General features: G+C 39.0%; 1 protein-coding gene across 3 annotated transcripts in view; it reads left to right on the top strand.

Annotated features, from left to right (window-relative positions):
* The window catches only part of GRM7 (glutamate metabotropic receptor 7), a 303,115-nt gene that overhangs the window by 175,347 nt on the left and 104,349 nt on the right, over positions 1–23,419 (top strand). For all 3 annotated transcript variants that reach the window (XM_054076665.1, XM_009565813.2, XM_054076664.1), the window contains exons 5-6: positions 8,481–8,621; positions 21,707–21,907. In XM_054076665.1, the coding sequence (XP_053932640.1) occupies positions 8,481–8,621; positions 21,707–21,907 (342 nt within the window). The remainder of the gene's footprint in view (positions 1–8,480; positions 8,622–21,706; positions 21,908–23,419) is intronic.

Below are 23,419 nucleotides of genomic sequence, written 5' to 3'. Positions count from 1 at the left end.
ATGGCTGGGACTCTGCATATTGCAATTGATAAAAATTATCCATTCCAGCAGCAGGAGCCATTTGAATAAGTGGAGTATTCAGATGAAAGAAGAACACCATAGGCATTAAGCAACCTGGGTGACTTATAACCATGTCAACCTAGAAAGTCCTTCTGTGGCTGAAAATGTGTTAAGAAATTTGCAGTTGTTTCGGGGAAGAGGAGCGCAAGCTTTCTGCCTCTCCTGCCCCTTAACAACTCTCTCAATGCTGTCGGGTATGGATTTGGACCTTCTGTTGTTCTTAAAGAAAACAGTGGATTCCCGTGGGTTAGAATATCAGCCTTCTGCTCGGGTAAGAGGATGATCCTGATGCCATCCAGAAAACCACGACAGCAAGGAAACTGGGGATGGGGATGAGCTCCTTGTTGTGTATGTCCAGGTCCTGCTGCAAAAGGAAGATCTCATCCCTGGCTGAGGTCTCTAACTGGTATGGCAATAAAAATTACAAATCGGAGAAATCAATGTAGGGTTTTCTACTGTTTATATTGATGTAAGTGGAAGCTCTGTGAAAGTAAGAATGCCTGAGGCCAACAAAATGTAGAATAATAGATAATAATATACTTCTATATTTACCTTTCTATTACAGCACTGGATAGACACCACCTAGGTCATGATCTCATTGCCGTTGAAGCTGTGTAATTTTATAAAAGTAATAACAATGATACTTGGCCAATACATTATTTTCATAGTAGAAGTTTTGTAGCTTAAATTCCTAGATTTACCCTAAGTATGGCAAGCTGAATTTTCTTTGTACGTGCATTATCATGTATATAAAAATTCAAATGTGCCATCAACTAAAATACCCTTTTCACTCTAACAATCGGCAACTCTTAAAAAACAAAACAACTACAAAGCATTTTTATAGCATGAAGGAATTTAATAAAATCACTTACTATTATGACCTTTAATTGAGTAAGAAGGTCAAGAAAATATCTGTAGAAAATCTAAACAGCTCCATAACACTATTATATGGTGTGAGCAACATAATAAAATCTGAAAGACTAGCTCTCTTAAAATTGATCTTATCACCTAATTCTTTCATTCCAGATTTAAAGTCAATAAATTATTTATTCTTGAATACTAGGAAGATCAGAAAACTATTTGTGTAGCTGCTTTCTGTTCATATGGCATCAGTAATCATAGTAGATGATGATTTGCTAGCTTGGTAAATGAAATTTGTATAGCTAACAATCATTAGTATGGATATACTTCAGACAAAATAGAGAATAAAAATATCATAAACTGATAAAATCCTTACTCATATGAAATTGAATCACTATGTTGTATTTGCTCACAAGGCACATGGGCTTAGAATGAAAACACTTTAGGCACATGAGAAATGCAGTAGGTCAACAACTTTGTGTTTTAATTAGGCTTAAATATTTTTCTTATTAAATATCCACACAGTCCTCCAATTCGCTGCTGACACATGAAATAGTTGCTTCAGTGTGTGCTAGTGATTTGGTAAAAAAAGAAGTGATGGAAGTCTCTTAAAAAACGTCTGGTTCATTCATGTCAGTAGCAAATTATCATCGTGGATCTTTTCACAGGCCACCTGCCTGCAATTCACCTCCTCGGATACTGGAAACTTCACTTGGCTGCTGATGGCTTCACTGGGGCCAGTTCAGCATTAGATTCTTTGTTTTAATCTCTTTCTTTTCGTCGGGGACTCCTCTTGTTTTGCCTTTCTCTACAGTAGCCTTTCTCGTCTGCAACCAGTCCTTTCCTTGCTGATGTGTGCCTGACACCTTCCCAGTGATAAACGCCTCTGCGAACCTGCCTTTTTCCCTCTGTAATGCAGCTGACCATGGAAAACCACATCATTAGTCTTAGAGCTTGGTTTATCCTCCAAAGCACGTATAATTCCCTCGGCCATCCCTGCCAAAGAAGCTGAGTGTTATGCTTTCAGGCAGAAAATGGGCAACACATAACATCAAATGGATGGAGAGATGCAAGATTAATGTTAGGAATAAATCATTTGGGTTGGGGGTTGGGTGTAATAAGCAACCACAAGTCGGCAAGCCTTGCTTTGTGGTTGAGAATCGAGCCACTCTTCTAAATGGTCCTGGCTGTGTGGCGCTGTGGCATCTTTCTTCCTTAGTGCTGCCTTGGTTTGGGAGGACCCAGAGGGATTTCTGAGATCAGAGGGAGAGGCTGGAGTGCTGTGAATGTTTCCTGAGGCAGGGATGGATGCTGTGCTGGCATTGCCATCCAGATGACTGGCCGTAAATGGCGCAGAGTAAAATGCCCAGATGAAATTTGACATGAAGAGCCTGACTCCAGCAGGCTGGAGATGAGACACAGCCATCTCCTCCCAGTAATTTCTAACTTAAACCACTTAAGTACTGCTGATAACTCGTCCCCTGATCAAGGAGGTCCTTAGGCTGGCACTGTGAGTATCCTGCTGAGTAAAGCAGGGAAACAATCAAAAGTGCTTGGGTTTTGGTGACATCACAGCCAAATGACACTTGTCCCTCCTCTCTCCTGGATGGACTTCACTAGCCTTCTGTAGTGCCTGGAATTGATTCCTTTTCCCATAATTTTCCCCATACTTTTTCCCCTTTTTTTTTGAAGTCTGTTTCATTGCTATGTATTTAATTTATATATTAATCTTGGGGTGGAAAATAAATGAACCCATTAGGCAGTATCATCTCTCTATGTGTAAGAATAATGATTTAATCAAATCACAGTGATGTAAAGTGATAAGAGATTTATTTTAATTTGTAAAATCTCATAAAATAACTATCTGTATCTCTTAGAGGTACTTGCTGAAAAAAGTAATTTTCTTAAGTATGATATAGAGGCAGCATTGGGAAATCGCTAAATCTTGTCACAGACGCATAGTACTTGGCCACGTACAAGAGTAAAAAGTGATTATTCCTACTTTTACATTTAAGTATCCAGCTTTTTTGGTTGGGTCATCTAATTCCCCGAGTCCCCAGAGCCAAAGCTCCTACGTTTAGCACTATGCATTTAAGTTGTCTTAATGTCTTCAGTTCAAAAAGATTAAGTTTAAGCACGTGCTCAAGTCTGTCATTATTATAGAGAGCACGTTTGCCCGTATTTCGACTTCAATGATTATAATTCATATTAATTAAAAAAAGAATCTAAAATTAGATGTGTTTAAAAAGTTCCTCTGATTCAAACCCACTGACATAGATAGGAATGCTTGTGTTTGCAGGACAACTTTGTGGTACGTGTGTAGCCTAGAAATGGTCCTGAATAGTAAAATAAAACAGAGTGTGTATGTTGTATGTTTTTGAGACCACTGCAAGCATTGGCTTTTTCTAAGAGTTAATTATGGATCAGTCTGAGCCTGGTGAAAAGTCACCTAATGTTGCTAATGTTTATCCTCATCACTTCAGGAGTTTCTTCACTTTACACCAACTTGCAAAGGTGACACACTGTATTTTGCAGCGTGTAACCACGATTTTTGTCAGGTGTGATCAACACTGGAACAAGTGAAGGAAAGGAGCTGCTCATCCACCACACACTGCTGCCCAGGGGCTTGTAAACCTTTTGCCCATCTCTGTGCTTCATGATGGTTTGCATCACTATCCTCCTAAGAAGGTGCTTGTGGTTGTTTCGGTTGTGCCGATGACTTGGAAGGATCTTGGCACAGTTAAAGAATTGCTGTAGTCAGGGCTGTTAAATAAACTCATGTGACATAAATCTTTATGCATTAGCTCACAATATTTCCATGGCACTAATCTTTGCGTAGATTCATCATAGCATTAAAATTAGCATTTAAAATACAATAATATAGATATGAAACTACTTTGCAAACTGTTCTTTAATAGGAATTTAAATCGTGAAACTCATCATGGGTTTCCTAATGTTTAATTCAAGTCCACTGACAGAGTTGTTTGCGTGATAGCAATAACACTAGCAGAAGATCAGGATTTGCTGAGAATTGAATATTTGGGGCAACAAGCGTTTTCAGTTCAGCCAATGTGTTTCAGAGAATCATAACCTCTCTGGCAGCATTCTCAGGAATAATATAGGGGGAAAAAAAGGGGGAGGGAGGAAAACCCCAAAACAAACCAGTTTAGGAGCAATGGATTCCACTGACCATTCTTTACTAACTTTTAAATTGGATGAAAATCTCATGCACTGTCATCTGGCACAGTTCACTTCATTCAACAGAGGTGCACAGGTTTGCGCCTGATGGTATGAAATATTTTAGGTCTTATTCAGTGGTGTTTCATACCGCAGCCATGCACACATGCCAGTGCTTTGTGTAAAAATTGTAAATATTTATCAATTAAAAAATGGTGCCTTTAAGCACACTTGTGGCTTTGCTTCTATGGAGAAATGTAGGTCTCGTTCCACTTGGTCCTGGCTGTGGAGGACTCTTCATGTCCTAAGTATGTTGGATAGGAGGTCAGTTCACGTAGGTGATGCCTTCTAGAGGTCTTCTCCATGATTTTGTCTGTGTGGGAGCAGTAGTCCTACGATCTGCGATGCAGCCAGAAACAGCGAGTGGATGCACATTACTTACACACAGTAAAGAATTAACAGAAATTTAGCCTGCTACTTAACTCTGTTCCTTTGTCAGTCAGTCGCTTGCTTGTCTTGGTCCGTAGAAAACAATGATAAAAAACATACACTTTTTAATAGGCATCTGTATTCCTTCTTGAGAATGCAGAGGGATTGTTAAAAAAATAATCAATGAGAACATTATTACTTGTTATGAAATCTGTAAAGGCTTATAGTAATTCTTATGGAATTCTATTACCATTTTATCAGGACATTGATTTTTGTCTTATTAAGTTATACAGAACTTTTCCTAGAGGTCAGTTAGTTTGGCACATTGGTAAGGTATACTGTTTCTCTTTCTGATCCTTACATATATTGCACGCTTACGACTGTATATTCCCTTTGAAATGCTCTTTTAATTATGAGTAAAACTAATGCACGTACATTTATAGGTTTATCTTGTATGTAGGTAAAATCTAAGAGTGTTTTCTTAATTTTATTCTGATTATCCACACAAATATTTTCCTTAGGAAATTTCAGCTCATAAGTTCTAAAATTGTGCTGTCCTTCCTAGAGACTGTGCACAGAAATATTTGTAAGTCACCAATTTGTCATTATTTAAGTAGAATCCAGCTGTGGCAGGAGAGTTTTATCAAATTATTTCCCTAAAAAGTGGAAAACCAAGGCTGAGTCCTGGCATAAATACAGCAGGAAAGGATCAGTGGTCTCTGGAGTCACAGATTGTCTCTTTTCCTGCAACTTCATAGAGTTCTATTCTGGAAAGTTTTCATTTCAAGCTGCAAAATCCATGTTAAGGGCTGGACAAGCTATAGTGAGTACATGGAGTTGACTGAGGTTTTCTCCTATCCCATTTTGGTGGTTTGCTTGCAGGTTTCCATGATTTGATCGCAGCCCATCAGCTGCTGGCTACCAGCTAGGCACCAATGGTGTTCAGTTGCATGTTTTGTTGCTTAGGGTTTGTCATAATTCTGAAGCACACTGGTATATTCGTTGCAGAAGAGACACACGTATTTTCTATTGAGGCTGCAGGTAAAGTTTAAAATTGTTTTCAACCTGTTTCTGGAAGACCCTAATATTTATTTTTCTAGTAACATTTTTGGAGATGATGTACGTTGTGTCTTACGAGCAGTGGGCTCCGGATCTGAGTCATGAACAGTAGAGTGAGAATTAGAAAACTATCTATAATAGTTGGGTCAATAGTGCACAAATCTAATACAAAGCGACAGATTAACCCCACTCCTAATCTTCTTTCTTTTTTGAAAACATCTGTTTACATGCTGTCTATTTTAATCCCATAATGGATAGATCGCTATGCTAATTTAACTAAGCCATATGTTTTTCTTCTGACTCAATTTTGTTGTGTGAAGTGCCAGATTGAGTCAATTTACCCACCTTTTTCAATGAGAGAAATTGTTGGCTATGGTGCAAGGAACTTTTTTCTCTCTTTCAATGGGATATGTATTTACTCTGATTTCTAACTGCAAAATCAAAAGGAACCATGTGATCATGCAATAAAGAGAGATGGATTAGTATCTATGAGCTTGCTGCTTCTGTGCTTCCACCCTCTTTTGCAATGCTAGTACAAGCTGTAAAGCCAAGCAAAGGGAAAAAATAGATATCCTGAGATTTGCATCTTCAATGGATTTGCACTTTTTGAATGCCAGACAATTTACTTCTGAGCTTCTCAGTGTTTTTCAAGTCCTCTTTATGACTGATCTGCTTTATCCAGGTTTTAGATTTGCATAGTTTGAATATCTCAACAGCCTTCTTAGTAAAATGAAAAACTTTTTTGTAATTGAACTTGAACTGGAATTGCAGTTCTGGAATGTTATGTATATAATACTGACTATAACTGTTTCTATGAGCAAAGGTTCTGATGCTGCTCATTGCAGGCTGAAGACAGATAACTAGAAGGACTTCGGAAAATTTCTCGGTGCTACTAATACTGGTGAATATCCTACTATTGGAATATGCTTGTTCTAAGACTGATATAACTCTCTGAAGAAAATGGGCATGGACTTTTACTTCACAGGAACTCTCAGATTTGGGAAGGCCTGTAGAACTAGGCAGAGATTTCACCTGCCAGGAGTCTGTAACTTGGCTAAAGGGATGGAACAATGGTTGCCTGTTTTTTTAGCTGGTGCAGAGGTGATAAACCTTTCCATGTTATGTGCCAAGAATACTTGACCATCTCACTCCATGTGCTCTTCCTTGCGAACAGACAGGAGCATACAGCTTCTGTCCGCTACAAAAAGGAAACACAGGAAAAAAGAAGACAAAAGACTTTGCATACGAGCAGATACACACGCGTTAATATTTTGTCCTCATGCAAGTCTTTCGTTTGCTGAGGAAATTCTGTAGTATTCTGGGATGGATAAAACAAAAATGTTGTGGGAGGGCAGTGATCTCCCCTCGTCCCTGCTCTTGTGCTCCTGAGGACGCACTGAAGAGAAGGCACCCCAGCTAGGATGGGCCCTGATGTCACACTGCTCTCTGGGAGCTTTAGTCATAACAAAGGTCAGATTTCTGCCATCATACTGGTACTTGGGTTATCTGTCTATTGAGTTGCAATTATTTGTATGCACAAAGATTTCCTTAGTCTCTAAGGTGTTATCTCAGCTTTGAAAGAGAATAACAGAGAGGAGTGCTTCAACACAGCAAAGTGAAGCAGCACTGTGCAGGGTGCTTAGTAATGTCATGTTCTTTGTGGTCTAAAGTTACTTTTGCTTATTGGGAAATTAAGTATTTGCTTTCAGAGCTCTGTATTGCATTGTGAGAAAAATCCATTAAAATCAGCGTGATTTCTGGAGGGGTATTGTCTGAGCTGTTAAAGGGTATTTGTCTCACTTTTAAACTACAGAATTTGAAAATTTGATAGAGAAAATCTCTACAATGTGGAAGGTCTAATTTGTTATCAGAATTTAATAAACTGTATGATTTTGTAATTCAGTTTTAATTCTGTTTTGTCATTCTGGTTTGTAAGCCTTTATATATATATCTTTTCTTTAATTGTTATATGTACATGTGTACATACGTATATATACACACATATATGCACACGTGCATATGTGTATACACACACATGTATATGTGTGTGTGTGTATATATATATATGTATAGTGGTATAGGTTTCTGCAAAATCATAAAGCAAGCCAGGGCAAGGTATGTTTCTGGTAAGCTGGTGAAATCCTACAGAGTGATAGAATGTGGTTAAAAACTGTATGGAAGCCACAAGCTAGTCTGCTACACAGCTATTTAATAGTTACGTGGTTTCTTTCAGTGAACACAGAAGACTATGTGTCTTGAGAAAAAGATGACTCGGGGGCTTCAGATGTCTTTACTGAACTTCAACTCAGCTATTAAAAAAATATCATTTTTTCCTGCTATTTTAATACTGGAATTGTATGTAATTTTTACTCTTGCAGCACTGCAGGCTCTTTGGAGATACATGGCTTCAGTAATAAACTGAATCTCACAGGTCTAAGGAAGGAACCCACCCCCACACTTCAGGATGTCTAATCCAAGCCTCTAGTAAATCATGGTGATTCACAGTTAGCCCTTAGAAGTTTTGCTCTCTAAGATTATCTGTACGTTTGTGAAAGGAAATTAGGGGCAATTACTTAAAATATACTTTCATTCCTTACTGGTGTATATCTAATCCATGGGTTTTGCATATAATTTTTTTTTTAACATTAATCTCTGTTTTACCTATATTTTACATAGCTTTATGCCTCACATTTAGTAACAGTGTAATTTACTTGGAAAATGTAGCTGAATAGATAAAAAATGCAATGTCTTTCCACTGTCATCATATATGGATGGAGGTGTGAATGCGTGCTGGGTATTGAAGAAGGCATAAACAGAGTATTTGTTTTTCATGCTGCAGTACTTCCTGTGCAACACGAACTAGGCTTCAGCTTTCTACCTGTCTCCTTCTCCAGGGTTCGATGCCTATTTTACCTCCCGCACCCTGGAGAACAACAGAAGGAATGTGTGGTTTGCAGAGTACTGGGAGGAAAACTTCAACTGCAAGTTAACGATCAGTGGGTCAAAGAAGGAAGACACGGACCGTAAATGCACAGGTAACAACTTTATTCACTTCATCCTCCATATAATGCTGGACATGGGCTGCAGTGAAAAGACTGCACGGCTGGTGTAAGGAAGCTTTGCTAGAGACAGATTGAAAAAATAATCTGAATTTTTCTAGGTTGTAGAGGAAATGGAGCAGTTGCATCAGACTTACAGGACAAAAGAATTAAATGGAACAAGTCAAAAAACTACTTTCTTCTCCTTGTTTTTTCTAGCTGACCATTTAGCAGGATAATCAGTATTTTCCACAGGACTCAAGAAGTACTTTTGTTGGCGTACAGGATGGCTTGGGTTTTATTTTTCAGTTTGTTTTAAATGGAAAATATTTCTACAACTTTTGTCTTGTCACCCATCTGCGAATCACAAACTGACCACCTGTTCTGTAAAAGCTCTGGCTGCTCACGTCATATATAAACCGTGTGCATTTGAATTTAACTTTTGAAGGAAATGCACCTGTGGGAAAGTATTAGCACAGAGTGAAATGATTTCATTTTAGGTAGCATAAAGTTGTTACATTCTTTAAGAAGTTGGGGTCAAATTAATTTTTGTAGCCTCAGTTCGGTAGCAGTTGTTTGACCTCTGTTATTTTCAGGTGGCTGACAGATTCACTCCTCTCCTCCCATGGCAGCGGGGTTGGAACTAGATGATCTTTAAGGTCCCTTCCAACCCAAACTGTTCTGTGATTCTATGATTCCTCTTGTAAGGTACTGTCCGCCATTTGAAATATATTTTCCAGGAATTCCTGTTTCTGATCGCATGGAAATTTAAGGAATTATTTTTAGTTAAAGAGATACCAAAGTAACCGTGGGTGCAGTTTCATTTTTAACTGACTTATGCACTCCTCACACAACCGTCTTAATGATGCAGGGTGGTACAGTTCTTTGGACTTGAAGAGTTTGTTTTGAAAGGAAATGATGGGATAGATGTGTGTTCTTGGAGCTACTCAGACCTAAGTAAGTGTTAGCAAGTGATCCGTAGGGACAACAACAGCATTGCCAGTTTAATGATCCTTGTGCTGAATTAAGGTATTAGATTGAGGGTACTTGTCTAGAAAAGTATTTCTAAAACTCAGATGTAGGGAGTCTTCCCTCAATCTGCCAAGTCCCTGATGAGTCTGTATTTGTGGTATGAATGTAGTGTGGAGTAGGAGCCTTTGCCTAGGCCTTAAAATACAGTGGTTAAGCTTTGGCCAGACTCTATCTCCTCTCCTGTAATACAGATGGTAAAGCCAAAAACACTGTCTGATGTCCACCTTGCCCTTGCCTCCTTTTGCCCTTCTTCCCCTCTCCTTTTAATTTTTCACAGCAGCAGTTTAAATGTGTTGTGTTGAATAATTGGCTTGAATTTTGATCAAAGGAGATTAGTTCATAGCAGGATGTGGTTTACTTTGATTGAAAATTGATGAAAATTTTCCATATTTCATATCATCTGCTTTTGGGTTTAATTCATGGATGGGAGTAGGAGTGTTGTGCTTAGAAACAGTGGAGTTACCGGTGGGAATATTCTGCTGTTAAATTTGGCATTTGGAATCTCCCCCAAAGGCTGGAATTTGACTAAAAATTGCTAAAAAATCATTAGGATCATTTCTGAATATGTCTTATCACCCTTATTGTTTATGCCGTTATTTTAGTACAATTTGCTCAAAAAACTTGTGCTTTCTGATATGAACATAGAAATGGTGTTCTGCCTTCTCTCGGCACAGATTCAGCAGAAACAATTGTTTTTGATGGCTACCTTACCCTATTGAACTGAAATGCTTCATTATAGCTCGATATTGTACCGAATGACATGCCCTGACATCTTCCTTCCCTCTTCTGCAAACTGAAGTAAATTGTGCATCAGAAAAAGCATTAGCTTTGAATTATATTGCTAGTATGAGAGTCTTAATGTCCCGCTGATGTAATAATATTATGAATGATCATAATCATTATTTTAAAATTTGATTGGCAATTTGTAATGCAGCAAGGTACTAGGCTACAGGCCATCGGTTTCTGACAGCAATAGTGCTCCCGAGGACTGGTGTGAGGTGTGAGAGGCTTGTACTCCAAATTGAGAGGCTTACACGTAGCAGGGAGCAGCTCAGTGCTCGCAGCCACAGCGTGAGATCAAGAATAGCTTATCCAAGAAAGTACCCCATGGGTGACTTACCTTCTCATATCACAACTTTCTGAAACATTTCTATATGCAGAATTTCTACATTAATGTAATTTACATTTATTTAAGCAGGAACAAATTTCCCTGAGTGGGATGGATAAAGTATAGAATGAGAAAATGAAAATATTTAACCCATACCACCTTATTTCTTGGTAAGATTAAATATAGCACATTCTGTAATTGATAATGCTGTTTCTAGTGATTGACTTGTGACTGTCTTTGCAGAAGAGGAAAGTACTGTTGTTCATAACTCTGATTCTGCAAAGGATACCGTGCTGACTGCTTTGCCTACACTGAGTTATGTGGGGTCGGGGTTTTGATTATGACCTGAACTGAATGTATTTCTTATTTCCTGTGCCATGAGATTTAGGGAGTTGGAATTAACAGATGATAAGACAATCGTTTTGTCTATATATTGTCATGAACCAGGTTGTTCATGGGTTTCAAAGCAATAATTGAAATCACATATATTTAATAATATTACACCGTACACGTTGATGCAGGCAGCCTCAGTGCCTGCGGGTTCCTCTGCTAACAACGGCCATCAGTGCAGTAGCCCTGCGGGTGCTCACAGTGCCAACAGTAACATCTCCACCTGCGAGTACGGAATATTTCCTGCTCTATCAGAGGCACCCGTGCTCACCTGCAGCAGAAAGAGGCATCTGCTATACCAAGAACATCTGCATTTTTAATAACCTGCCTCCTTAGTGGGTAACAGTACCCGAAAAGGAAATTGCAACTCTTGACTGTTTTCACTTATTATACATAGCTTTTAATTGCAATAGCTTTACACTCAAGGAGGCTTAATAAAATGATATAAAGATGATGTCACCTTGGATGTCATTTATCGGAATGTAGATCACTCGAAGAGCTTTTCTAATTACCTGCGAATGCAATTAGTCTGAAGGTACAGCCTAGATGATGGTTCAGACAATGACTTGCTCTAAAGAAATGCTGGGAGAAAACTCCCTGGAAGATGAAGTGACAGAAATCCAGCAAAAGGGTTTGTGAAAGAAGGACAGTTGTGTTTAGAATTTAAATTAGAACAAGGAGAAATGCCTCAAAGGAACCCAGATTCACCCACCCAGGCAGTGCAAAGGCAGGAACAGTCTTAGGACTCTGAATCCTCCCAGTGCATAGTATCCAGAGGAGCATCTCCTGCAGCCTTGTTGTGAGCAAATTCACATGCCGCAGTACACAGGCAGTGAACTCCTTCATCCATCCGTTCTGGTGCATCTCTTAGCCCTGGCCTAACTGTTGCTCAGGGAGGGAACAAAAGCTCAGATTTCCATTTAATAAGGGAGAAGGTTAAAGTAGCAAAGGGATGCGTGTAAAATAGAAACATCTAGGTTAATAAAGTCATGCTGTGTGTGCCAAACTTTTGTTCAGTTTCTTGCAGCTGCTTTTTGTCTGAAGGGATTTACCCTTTGAAGGGGAAAATGCAATACAGGGTGCTGAGAGCTACGCTTTATCTTGATTGTCTCAAAACAAATTATGATTCTGAGAAATATATCGTGTAGCCAAAAAGCTGGAAGCCCAAGTTTGGATATCCAGGATTTGATGTGTAGTCCCAAATTTGTCACTGCACAGTTTCAGTTGCATGAAAGTGGAAAAGGAGGGGTAAAGGAAGACACCCCAGGTAATTTTGGCATACTATTTAATTATTTATGGGTTTGGTTTAAAATTATAGCAGTAGCTGGGATTTTTTAATTTCATTATTATTATTTAATTATTTATTATTTATTGTCTATTATTATCGTGAAGATATTAGCAATATCCTGCCTTTTTTTTCCACCAGCAGTCAAGATGGGTTGTACTGTGAAGCCATATGTTAGGGAAAGAAAAACAATGAGAAACAAAATATGCAGCAAATAGCAGAGCCTGAGGATGTCAGAATATTATTTATAACTTGACTACAAGTGGTCTAGTGTATTAATGATTAGCAAAGTGCAATTTACTATGAAAAGAAAAAGAATTTTCAAAATGCTATCAAAATTTCTTATCTCAGGAAAATATAAATTGTCTGAGATGTTTCAAGCAACTTAAAGGCCAGTATCTAAAGCAATTTTTTAAAGAAATGCCAGGAGCCATAGTTTGTGATTTACTTTTTACGAGAACAGCTTTATGGTATTCCTTGGGATGAATATCTATCGGACGTGAGGGTGTCAGAAGACTTTAAATGTTCACAGTGCCATGTAAATCATGTCAGAAAGAGAGACTAAGTTTAGACTGATTCCCACTGATGGTCTTGAGGGCTGTGAGTGCCACGCGTGCTCCATCTCCAGCACTGCTCAAGGTTTGGGATGGCAGCTTTATACAAATGATGCAGGGGCAAAACCAAAACCCCTTTGAAAAACCACCGTGTGTTTGAAGGCAGCACAGTAGCAGGGCTGCACCATCGGCTGCTCCCAGCTCTTCTCAGCTTCGTCTTCCTATTCATGATAACGCTTGTTGATATCACTGTATCTGGATCCTACTGCAAATATCAAGATTTCCTCAGAAAAAAGCAGGTTTAGGAGGGTCCAAACCATCCACAGTAAACTTTTCTTTTGTCCAAGAATCTGCAGCTTGAAAAACCTTCTCTCCTGTGGGTGTGCTCAACATGAGTGTATCTTGAAAAGTCTTTCCAAAGCCACACAAGGGCGCAGCAGTGCAGTCAGCCCTGTTTAGTTATCAGTCAACTTTCTGTGCTTCAAGATGATTTCTTTTTTTTCCCCAGCAACTGTGCTTCATAAAGCTGGGACAACTTTATTATCTCTGTGCATAATGCAAAAATAAGTTGACAGACTTTCAAGCTCTCTTGTTGAGCAGCTATGACCATGCAAGTCCAGGCGTTGTTGTTGTCCTTCCTACTGTGTTGGTTCTTTTCTTTCTATAACAAAGCAAGTTTTTGTTTAAAAAGCAGCAGGTTCTTTTGTTGGTTTTTTTGGTTGTGGGTTTTGATTTTTGGCAATCTTTTTTTTTCCACAAATCTTGGCCAATGTTATTAGATTTTTCTAACTGACCAAGTCCTTTTGTTAATGCCCACTGTCATCGTCTATAAGAAGTGCTGCCTAAGCAGTAGTTCTAAATTGTAGTCTAACTGTGAGAAGTGATTAGTCAAGGTAGTGACATACCAAAATATTTAACATGAGGCTGGCTGTCATGAAGCCAGTGTACAAACAGTAAAATAATTTACTTTAGGTCAAATATTCAGCTCAGATGCCCTTTCTCTGCTGCTCTGGACACAGCAGGATTTACGTGCCAGTGACTCAGGGTGGATTTTTGTCCAGGATTTTGTGCTATGTGATTGATGACATAGGCATGAGTGGAAAAGTTTTTGGTTAGCTCTTGTTATGGAGATTGTTCTGTGGATTTTCTCCTCCAGGCTCTGAGGTATGAAATGTGTGTTAATATGTGTGTGTGTGAAGTATGTAGTAGTTCAGTGCAGAAAGGGTAAAGACTAAAATTTATCTTCTTCTGCTTGCCCCTCAAGCTACAAGTAAGGTGAAAGGACAGAGCAGGATGTGAAATTTATATTCTCAATTGTGCCCTGTGCTCTGATGCAGGTAAAATAAGTGGTTTGGTGGCTGTTTTCCTGCTTTGCTGGTATAGCCTGCCTCTTCCTTCCCTCTTTCTCAGGAGACCTACATAATGTTTGCTTGCTGATCAGTATTTTTGTAACTTGTTTCCATTGACAACTTCTATTTGCTTTTTATCTTTCTTTCAAGTTGTCTGTGATATTGGTCATAGGCTCCCTCCCAACTGGTGGGGGTGGGTGTGTAATCAGAGATCCATCTCGTGAGTGAAACAACATGCTCTCCAATAAGCTGCTTTTTACCAAGTCCAGCTCATCTTTGGGTGACTGCTCTAGCTTCTCTGGGCCAGTACAGCTACTGATGTACCTCAGAGACACCAAGACTTACGTGAGGTTGCGTGGTTAACCAATGCTTGACCTATATTTGCAATCTAGGATTTCAGTTTTCTGTTCTTTTACTAGATTGCATTGCATCTTATTTTGTAAATACTTCAACAATCTTCAGACTGACTAAACATACCGATGCTAACATCCATGAGAAGGAGAAGGGAACATTTTTTCCTGAAAAATACAATGTGCACAAGTTTAGGAGCAAATGAACCATGTTGCATTAGCTTTCAAGTTGACTGACTATGTGTACCTCTTTCTAAATAAAATGTTTTCCAAGTAATATCAAATTGTCCAAGTATGCGTTATAGCTTAATGCCCTCTATGCTTCCATTTCAAAAAAAGTTAATCTCATTCAGTGTCATGGTACTTCAAAATATATATAGCTGAAATTCCTAAAAGAACTCTGCAGTGATTGGTTCAACCAACATTAAACCAACCTTTGGAGAGTTTATTCTTAAAGTAAACTAGTTTTATTGATTTCTAAACTCTATTACCTTTCAAAAATACATTTCTTAGAATTGCTTATGTTTCTAGATTGCCATGGTGATTTGCCAACAAAGCCCTATGTTTCAAAGGACTGTTGTCTTTCTATTTACATACATATTCATCTATTTGCCAACATTTTTATCCAGGTGCTCAAATATAAGATAGGTCCTGTTTAGGCCTTCAAATCTTTAGAAAGTGCTTATTCTGTGCATTTGCTTGATCAGTGGCTTCATTGGCAATTATTGCTACAGGAAGCTTTCCTCATTTGTACCCAAGCAATATAAAGCTGTAAAGTGTCTCTGATTTACATCACTGTTGACTGGGCTGGTGTTGATTTTTTTTATGACTGTAGAGCTTCAGCACTGGAATATAAGTGAGACCTACTGTATATGTTTTAATAGGAATGCTGAATTCACAGAAAACATCTTGCTTAGAAAATTAATTCAGTTCTCTAATATAATCTAAAGTCTGTTCTTTTAGATACACATACACACCAGAGAACAGAAACTGTTATGGTGTGTTAAATCAGAGTAAGTGAGGGAAAAAAAAATCATTGTCTGACAGAGGAAAGTGGATGTAGCTTCACAAAACTCATTGCATCAAGCCTTTCTGTAAGCTGCTGAATTATTAGTAGTACTAGTAGTATTCCACAATATCGTTATTTCTTGTATTGGAATAACAAATTTTCATTAGAACCTTATTCTGCATTGTGCTCCTTTGGGGTTTTACTTTAATACTTGTGAGTGAAGACCGGTAACAGTATAGGACTTTTGTTGTTGTCCTAGATGAATACATTTTAAGGTACTTCGAGAGCCTGGTTTCCAAAATTCGATTAGAGTGTTAGCTGATTAGGCATATCTAAATCTGGCTACGTTTGCTTTCTGTGGTTTTTGGTGGTGTTACTTGGAGTCATTAAGTTCAGCTGTATCTCTGCTTGTCTTTATATAGCTGTTGTTGCAGATGTCTGACTGTGGGTCAAGTGTATCCTACCTTAAAAAAAAAAAAAGACTTGATAGTTAAAAGAGGCTTCCCTGCTTGTCATTGGCGTGGAACAATCATCTGATTTTCAAATTTGTTGTGCAATGTGAGGTTACCTCTCTCCATGAGTCTGTAGAACTATGCTGATGCTGAACACTGCAGAGAAGATTAGGGAGAAGTTTCCTTAGCCATTAGAAAAAAGGTAGAAATGGCATACCACCAGCATCAGGGAGGTGGGTGCTCTGCCCATCCTGGGCTGTGTTGCTGCCCTGACTGCCAGCTTGCTGGAGCCTGGAGGAGGTGATGGTTAGGCTGAAATTTTATCCTAGCACAGAAGGATGGTCTTATGTGGTTGGCAGTAGAAACTCAGAAGTTCATCTGCTTTCTCCAAGAAAATCCACGGGGATTGGATTGATGGTCTTGAGATAAAGGCTTTTGTCTATAATGAGATCTTCTGAATTAGGATGGGCTGAATAGAGGACTGTAACTACATAGCTGTGTTATTGGATATTGTATTTCTTTGTAAAATGACAATACATGGATTATATTGCAAAGGAGCCTGATTGTCATACTCTGTTTATTTAAATTACAGTGTTTACTTTAGCATATTGTTGGTTTTTCTCAAGCTTTAGTACTCGGCTGCTTTCATATAAGGAGCTTATTTGGAGAAGCCTTCAGATTTTACATCTCCTGTGTGTACAGTAGCTTCTATACCATGAGTGAACAAAAGAGTAATAGCTCTGATCTTATTTTGGAGAGCCCTGGACGCATGTACTTGTCCATTAAAGATGGATCCGTTTGTTTTGTGCTGTTGTGCGTGTGTCTGGAGAGCCATGAGCGCAGCCGTTGCAGCTGCACAGGCTGAACTCTTTGCGCTGTGTTGCTGGAGGAAACTTCAGTGTCGTTATGAAATAGCATATATGGGCACTTACACAGTTATAGACTAATAATTGCAGCTGTTACGTCATGGATATCTCTTCACTTACAGGCACCAGGGTTCTGATGATGCTAAATCTGCTGGAGATGAATGAAGAGTATATATTTTTCTGTCAGTGCTTAAAACAGCTGCTGAATTCTAACTTGTACGAATAATAGCTGCTTGTTTGATATTCTGAGAATTCTGCAATCGTTAAATTAAAACTCTTGTTCATGATGACTATCACCAGGTTCTCAGCAGTACTGTTCTGTAAGTTCCATTGAAAATTGTGCTTAATCCTTCAGAAACTGAACTAATGTCTGAATTCATCTAGTGTGAGCACCAATGAAGTGGGATTTTAATGTCTGTCTGTATGAATCTCATGCCATACAAATTGTCCTTGCAACACTACTTATACATCATAAGATATCTCCTACATTATGTGATGATCAATGATGAGTCCAGAAAATCAGTTGAAGGGAAGATGCTGAGAAAATGTAATGTCAAAATCAAGTGTTGTCAGCTCCTCTTCCATATGAGGAGGTGTTAAGCATCACCTTTATGGAGGTGCAAAAAGAGTGACCAGGAGTTTTTAAACTTGCATTTCATTTTTGTGTCACCTGAAGGAGATTGTACAAGAGAACTTCGTTCTTTCTGTAATCTCACTGCTCTGGGTTTGGGGGCTTTTTTTCCTGTCTTGTTGCAGTACTTTTCTCTTGTGAAGATTTGCCTGAAGCAAGAGATCTAGCTGCTCAGTCTCTTAGGAACCATGATGATGAGCACTTGAGACTAGAGTAGAAAGTGAGGTTAAATTATTTGTCATCACCTTCAAATAGGTTTTTTGGAAGCAAAAAATGCTCATGTCAATAAATTGCTTTTGTGTTTCATTCTTCTCGTGACACTCCAAGGTACTCTATTTCAAATCCATGAAACAAAAGTGCATTGTCTTGAAACAACTTTGTATGCGTGTGTCTTGGGTGTCACTACGTTATTGGTGAAGGAAATAATGTTATTGTGTGGCTCCTGAAGATCAACAAGTTAAAAAAGAAAGCAAACAACCTTTAAAGAGCAGAGATATATAAGAAGAACAGAAGATTCGCACATCACGGTGCAAATGGGAGTTTTGTTTACATTGTCTCCTGACAGCCTGGAGGGTTGCATAGTTTTTTGCTGCACCCAGAACTTGAATTCATACGTTGATTCTTTCACTTGTACCAAGTTTCACACCTCAGATCCCCACCACGTCCTGACAGGTCTGGGCTGAGGGTTCAAGGCTTCCCTTTTGCCAGGAGGAAAACCAGCACCCATGTTGCTGCTCTTATGCGTAAGAAGCCAGTGACTTCTGTGGATTTCCTTCTTTTCCAAGAGTAATTAATAATTAAGTTTCTATGTGCCCAATACGTGAGCTATTCTTGCAGGATGTGGCGAAACATTCTGCTTGGCTTCTGCTAAGGGTGAAATAATTGCAAGAATAATGTTGAAGTTAGAATTAAAATTGTGCCCATCATTTAGGTTTATCCCTGTCTGAAAATGGACTTTGGGACTGATTTACTGCTCACTGGGATACTGTGATGGTAGTTTGATGTAAACAAGAGCCAACACTGTTCATCTAAGCCCATTAGTTTGGATGCATTAAAATTTTGTTTAGTGTTGAAGTCTGAAGACTATTTGACATATATAAAAGATGAACATTGTTTTGCATGTTCTTCCTGGTTCAAATTTGGGCTAAACTTCTAATTGCAATAAAGTCTTTTTAAAAAGTAACTCAAACTGTGTTTATATGAAAGATAGCATGGTCTTGTTCTAATTGTATAAATTCACACATGTTTTTTGAGTGGGCAGATACATTTGACTCCACGTCTGGATTTATTATACACAAATTCTTGATGTTTAATACTCAACTAAATGACTGTTTTCAGTACAGGAAAGCATTTATGTTACTGGAAATTCTATTAAGTTTTTCAAATCCTTGTTATTTTCTTATTTGGACAGTGTTAACATTGCTCTTGTGGTTTTTCAAAGTGGATTTTGCTCAGGTTCCTTTCACAGATATCTTCCCAGGTTTTCTTTCTGCTGTGCTTTTGACCAATCGTGCTTCTGGAACTCGACATGCCTAATCAGTATTATTTGTGTGCAGCTTTTCAATCCCAGATTCACTTCTCTTGGCATGCGTTTCGGTTACATTGCTAATTTGGTTATGTAGCTGAGTTGAAACCATTTAAAAGCATTTTCCTTGTCAAGGCCTGGAAATGTAAAAAGTTCTGTAATCAATGAGAGGGGAGTGAAATAATGAAAAGGACAATAAATGTATCTTCACAGTCTGGAAGCTCTCTTAGCCTGCTGAATTATTCACAGGAATTAAATGTTTCCAGTGCAGCTGAGACTTAAATTTGAGGTACCTTGGTAGAGGGTCTCTCAAACATAATATATAAATTGAGTGGATCGGACATCAGTGGTGCAGTTTGGTAATGACAGAGGAAACCAAAGAAGGAGGGAAAATTTAGGAAATTAAAAAGTTCACACAGGGTGATTATAAATTCTCTTATCTTCAAACAAGTCACTTTTGTGGACATATTTATTTGTTCTTTGTGCTTGCAGAATTTCTGCAAAAAGGTGGTGATCTCTGTGCTTATTTGTAATTCTGTTCTTCTGTCTCTCCACTCATAGAAGAAAAAGAAAAAAAAAAGAATGTTTTAGACTCTGTCTTCTTCTCATGGACTGAAAACAAAACTGAAAAACTTTACTCACAGGCAAGCTACAAAATGATTCAGCCTGATAATTGAATCAAGAGACTGCTCCAAAGGGGAGTCACGTTGGAGAAAAGCTGGGTTGCTGCCTGATGTTGGCTTTCTGCAAACCCAGTGCTGCTGTCAAGGGAGGTGGCTCAGGGTGGCTTTGGAGAACAGGGTCTGGTGACAGTGAAGCCGCCATTCATTAGGGCAGGAGGGAGAGATACAAACATTTCAGCTGAGCAGCAATGGGAAAATAGCCTTCTTGCCTCTGTTACAATCATCAGTTCTCAGTTATTAATGACCTGATTTCCTTTCCTTATTGGTATGAATCAGCTAAGTTAAATTCACTCATCCCTACTTTAAATTAAGTATGTTAACAAAGACATTTTCCCCTGCTTATATCCTTCAAATAAGAATTGATTGAACATCTCTCAAATATTTGCAAGAGATTACTCTGAGGGCTGTTTTTTTGGGACCTCCTGGCATTATAGAGACCTGCAGGTAATGCAGGAAGGTGGTCAAGGCTGATGTGGAATTAGAAAGAATTGTGATGCTGCAGGTGGAACAAGTAGGATGTGGTGTTGCCACCCTCGGAAAATAATAGATTGCACTTCTGCTGCTTTCATTGATGCAGCTCGGAACACTTCACAAGCAGTAATTACATTTCATGAAACCCTGGTGAGATTGGGAAGTATAATCACACATTTTGCAGCTGGACAGATTGAATCATTCAGGTGTTACATGGACAAGGGAAAACAAGAAGTTAGTGGACAATTTCTGGAGGAGGAAAAAAAATAAAATCAAAGATTCCTGATTCTCAACCTGCTGTGGCTTGCTTCAAGCACTGAAAATACTATCTGGTTTGCTGCTTAATTGCAGAAGCACTCAGTTATCTGTTCATGCAACCATAAAAGCAAGAAGGCCACCCTATTGCCTGGTTTTACTGTCACATTACCAGGTTATGTATCCATCTCGTGTCTGAGAGGGAGAGAATGCTTAAGGCGTGACCCTACCACTCAATATATTTAGATTCAACTTTTTTTGTTTGAGTTCTTTTGGCTCTTTGTAGTTTAATTTTCATGTTCTGATTTTCCAACTGCAAAATGCTTCCCTTCCCTCAGACTTCTCTTACGCTTTGGCCTGCTGGATGAGATCTTCTCTGAGGGACAGGGTTTATAGTTTCTAGAATGCTGGGTGCTGCAGCAATCAAGGAATGACTTTCAAAGCACTGCTTTCCCCCCTTTGATGTTGGGAAGACATTAAGCATTTGGATTTCTTAAGTTGTCACCTGCTAAAACATTTTAAAAGCAATCAGTGGATTCTGAAGGATATTTAAGTCTCTGCAGGTTGAGGAGAAGGGGGATGCATAGTTAATACTGAGCTTCCTGAGGTGATGATAGTTGCAGGTATGTTCACTCAGTTCTCTGGAGTGCCCCTTTGGTTCCATCTCTAAGTGATTCTTTCTTCCCTCAATCTGGCTCTTTTCTTTCAATAAGAGACTGGGATTTGCGGCAGTACAAAACACCAGACTTTAAAATACCAGCTGTGCTTTATTTTAAATGCTTTCTTCTTTCAAAGACACACTCTGAGAGTATACAGAGTCTGGTGTTTTCTCTCTCAAAGATAGTCCCTGTAGGTAAGAGTTTCAATTTTGTAGTTATGATATCTGGATTATGGTAGAATAAGTTGCAAAAAGAAGTGTTGATAATTCTACTATCAAGAAAGAATATTTGGTTTTGTTTTAATTAGTAAAAACATACCTCAAAATGTTTTATTGTATTGACTAAAACATACGGTCTTTTACATGTGCTCCGAGAGGATTCATTTGTATTTAGTACCAGGAAAATACTGTTCCTTACTGTTCTTCTGTGTGTGTATATGTGTGTCTTTGTTTTTAACATGTAGGACAAGAGAGAATTGGCAAGGACTCCCACTATGAGCAGGAGGGGAAGGTCCAGTTTGTGATCGATGCTGTGTACGCCATGGCTCATGCGCTGCACCACATGAATAAGGACCTCTGTGCCGACTACCCAGGGGTCTGTCCTGAGATGGAGCGTGCAGGAGGCAAAAAGCTGCTCAAGTACATACGCAGCGTTAACTTCAACGGTGAGCTGAGACTGCCTTTTCAGCAGTGTATTTACCCCTGTGGCTTTTTTTTCTATTTAATTTCACTTTATTTTTTATCCAGTGCAGATCAAGACTTTTTTTATTGTTTTATTAGAGTTTGTGGCAAAAGACCATGTTTATTTAGTATCTATTTGAAAACATCATGTTTTAGCCAAGGCAAATAGGCTACTAACGTCCAAAGACAGAAATCACTTCTGCTATTTTAGGATATCTTCCAGAAGACTGATTTCCTATGGGAGAAATAGCTGGGTAAAAGCCTGATCTTGTCTCTGACTAAATATGCCTATTTAAACCCTGGAAGTCTGTTAGCCTAATACATAATTTTTCCTCTTTGTATTGTTTCTTGGCGAAAACTAACTAAATGAAATTCTGGTACCATGAACCCAGCTTAGCTTCACGCTCAAGAGGAGAGGACAACCAAAGGTTCAGATCCACTTGCAGAGCCAGAACTGCGTGGCTTAGACAGATAGGTTACTCCAACCTTCATTCCTCCAGTAAGACTTCAGAAGAGATGAAACATCCTGAGAATTTTATCTCCTTGTCTGCTTAAAATTTACCTATCTATACTTCCCATGACTGGCAGTGATAGATGTAAAAAGCCCTCTGTTTCATCAGTACAACGGGCTTTTGTGTACTTTTCTGTTCTTTGCACTGTATGAACATCAGCAAAATTTCCTTGCCTCTATATGTTTTGCTGTTATTTTATTAGTTGCACTAGCAAACGTTCACCTGCAACCAGCCCAAAGGCACCAGAGGAGATTGCTTACAGCAGGTAACATTGCAGCAACCTAATGTTGTTTCTGCTTCTCAGAATCGTAGAACAATTTAGGTTGGAAGGGAACTTAAAGCTCATCCAGTTCCAAGCCCCCTGCCATGGCAGGGACACCTCCCACTAGCCTAGATTGCTCAACGCCCCATCCAACCTGGTGTTGAACACTTCTAGGCATGAGACATCCATGACTTCTCTGGGCAACCTGTTCCAGTGCCTCACCACTCATCATGAAGAATTTCTTACTTATATCTAATCTCAATCTACCCTCTCTCAGTTTAAAGTCATTACCTCTTGTCCTATCACTACATGCTCTTGTAAAAAGTCTCTCTCCAGCTTTCTTGTAGGCCCCTGGAAGGCTGCTCTAAGATCTCCTCAGAGCCTTCTCTTCTCCAAGCTGAGCAACTCCAACTCTTTTAACCTGTCCTTAGAGCAAAGGTGCTCCAGTCCTCTGGTCTTCGTGGCCCTCCCTTGGACTCGCTCTAAGAGATCCAAATCCTTCCTACTTTGGGGGCTGAACACAGTATTTCAGGTGAGGTCTTATGAGAGTGTAGTAGAGAAGGAGAATCACCTCCCTTACCTGCTGGTCGCACTTCTTTTGATGTGGCCCAGGATACATTTGGCTTTCTGGGACGCAAGCACACATTACTGGGTCACGTTGAGCTTCTGATAAACCGATACCTCAAAGTCTTTCTCCTCCGGGCAGTTCGTAATCCATTTTC

The sequence above is a fragment of the Cuculus canorus genome, chromosome 11 (assembly GCF_017976375.1).
Source record: "Cuculus canorus isolate bCucCan1 chromosome 11, bCucCan1.pri, whole genome shotgun sequence".
Classification (NCBI taxonomy): Eukaryota; Metazoa; Chordata; class Aves; order Cuculiformes; family Cuculidae; genus Cuculus; species Cuculus canorus.
Note: the sequence above shows the minus strand (reverse complement) of the source record. Positions and strands in the feature narration are given on the sequence as shown.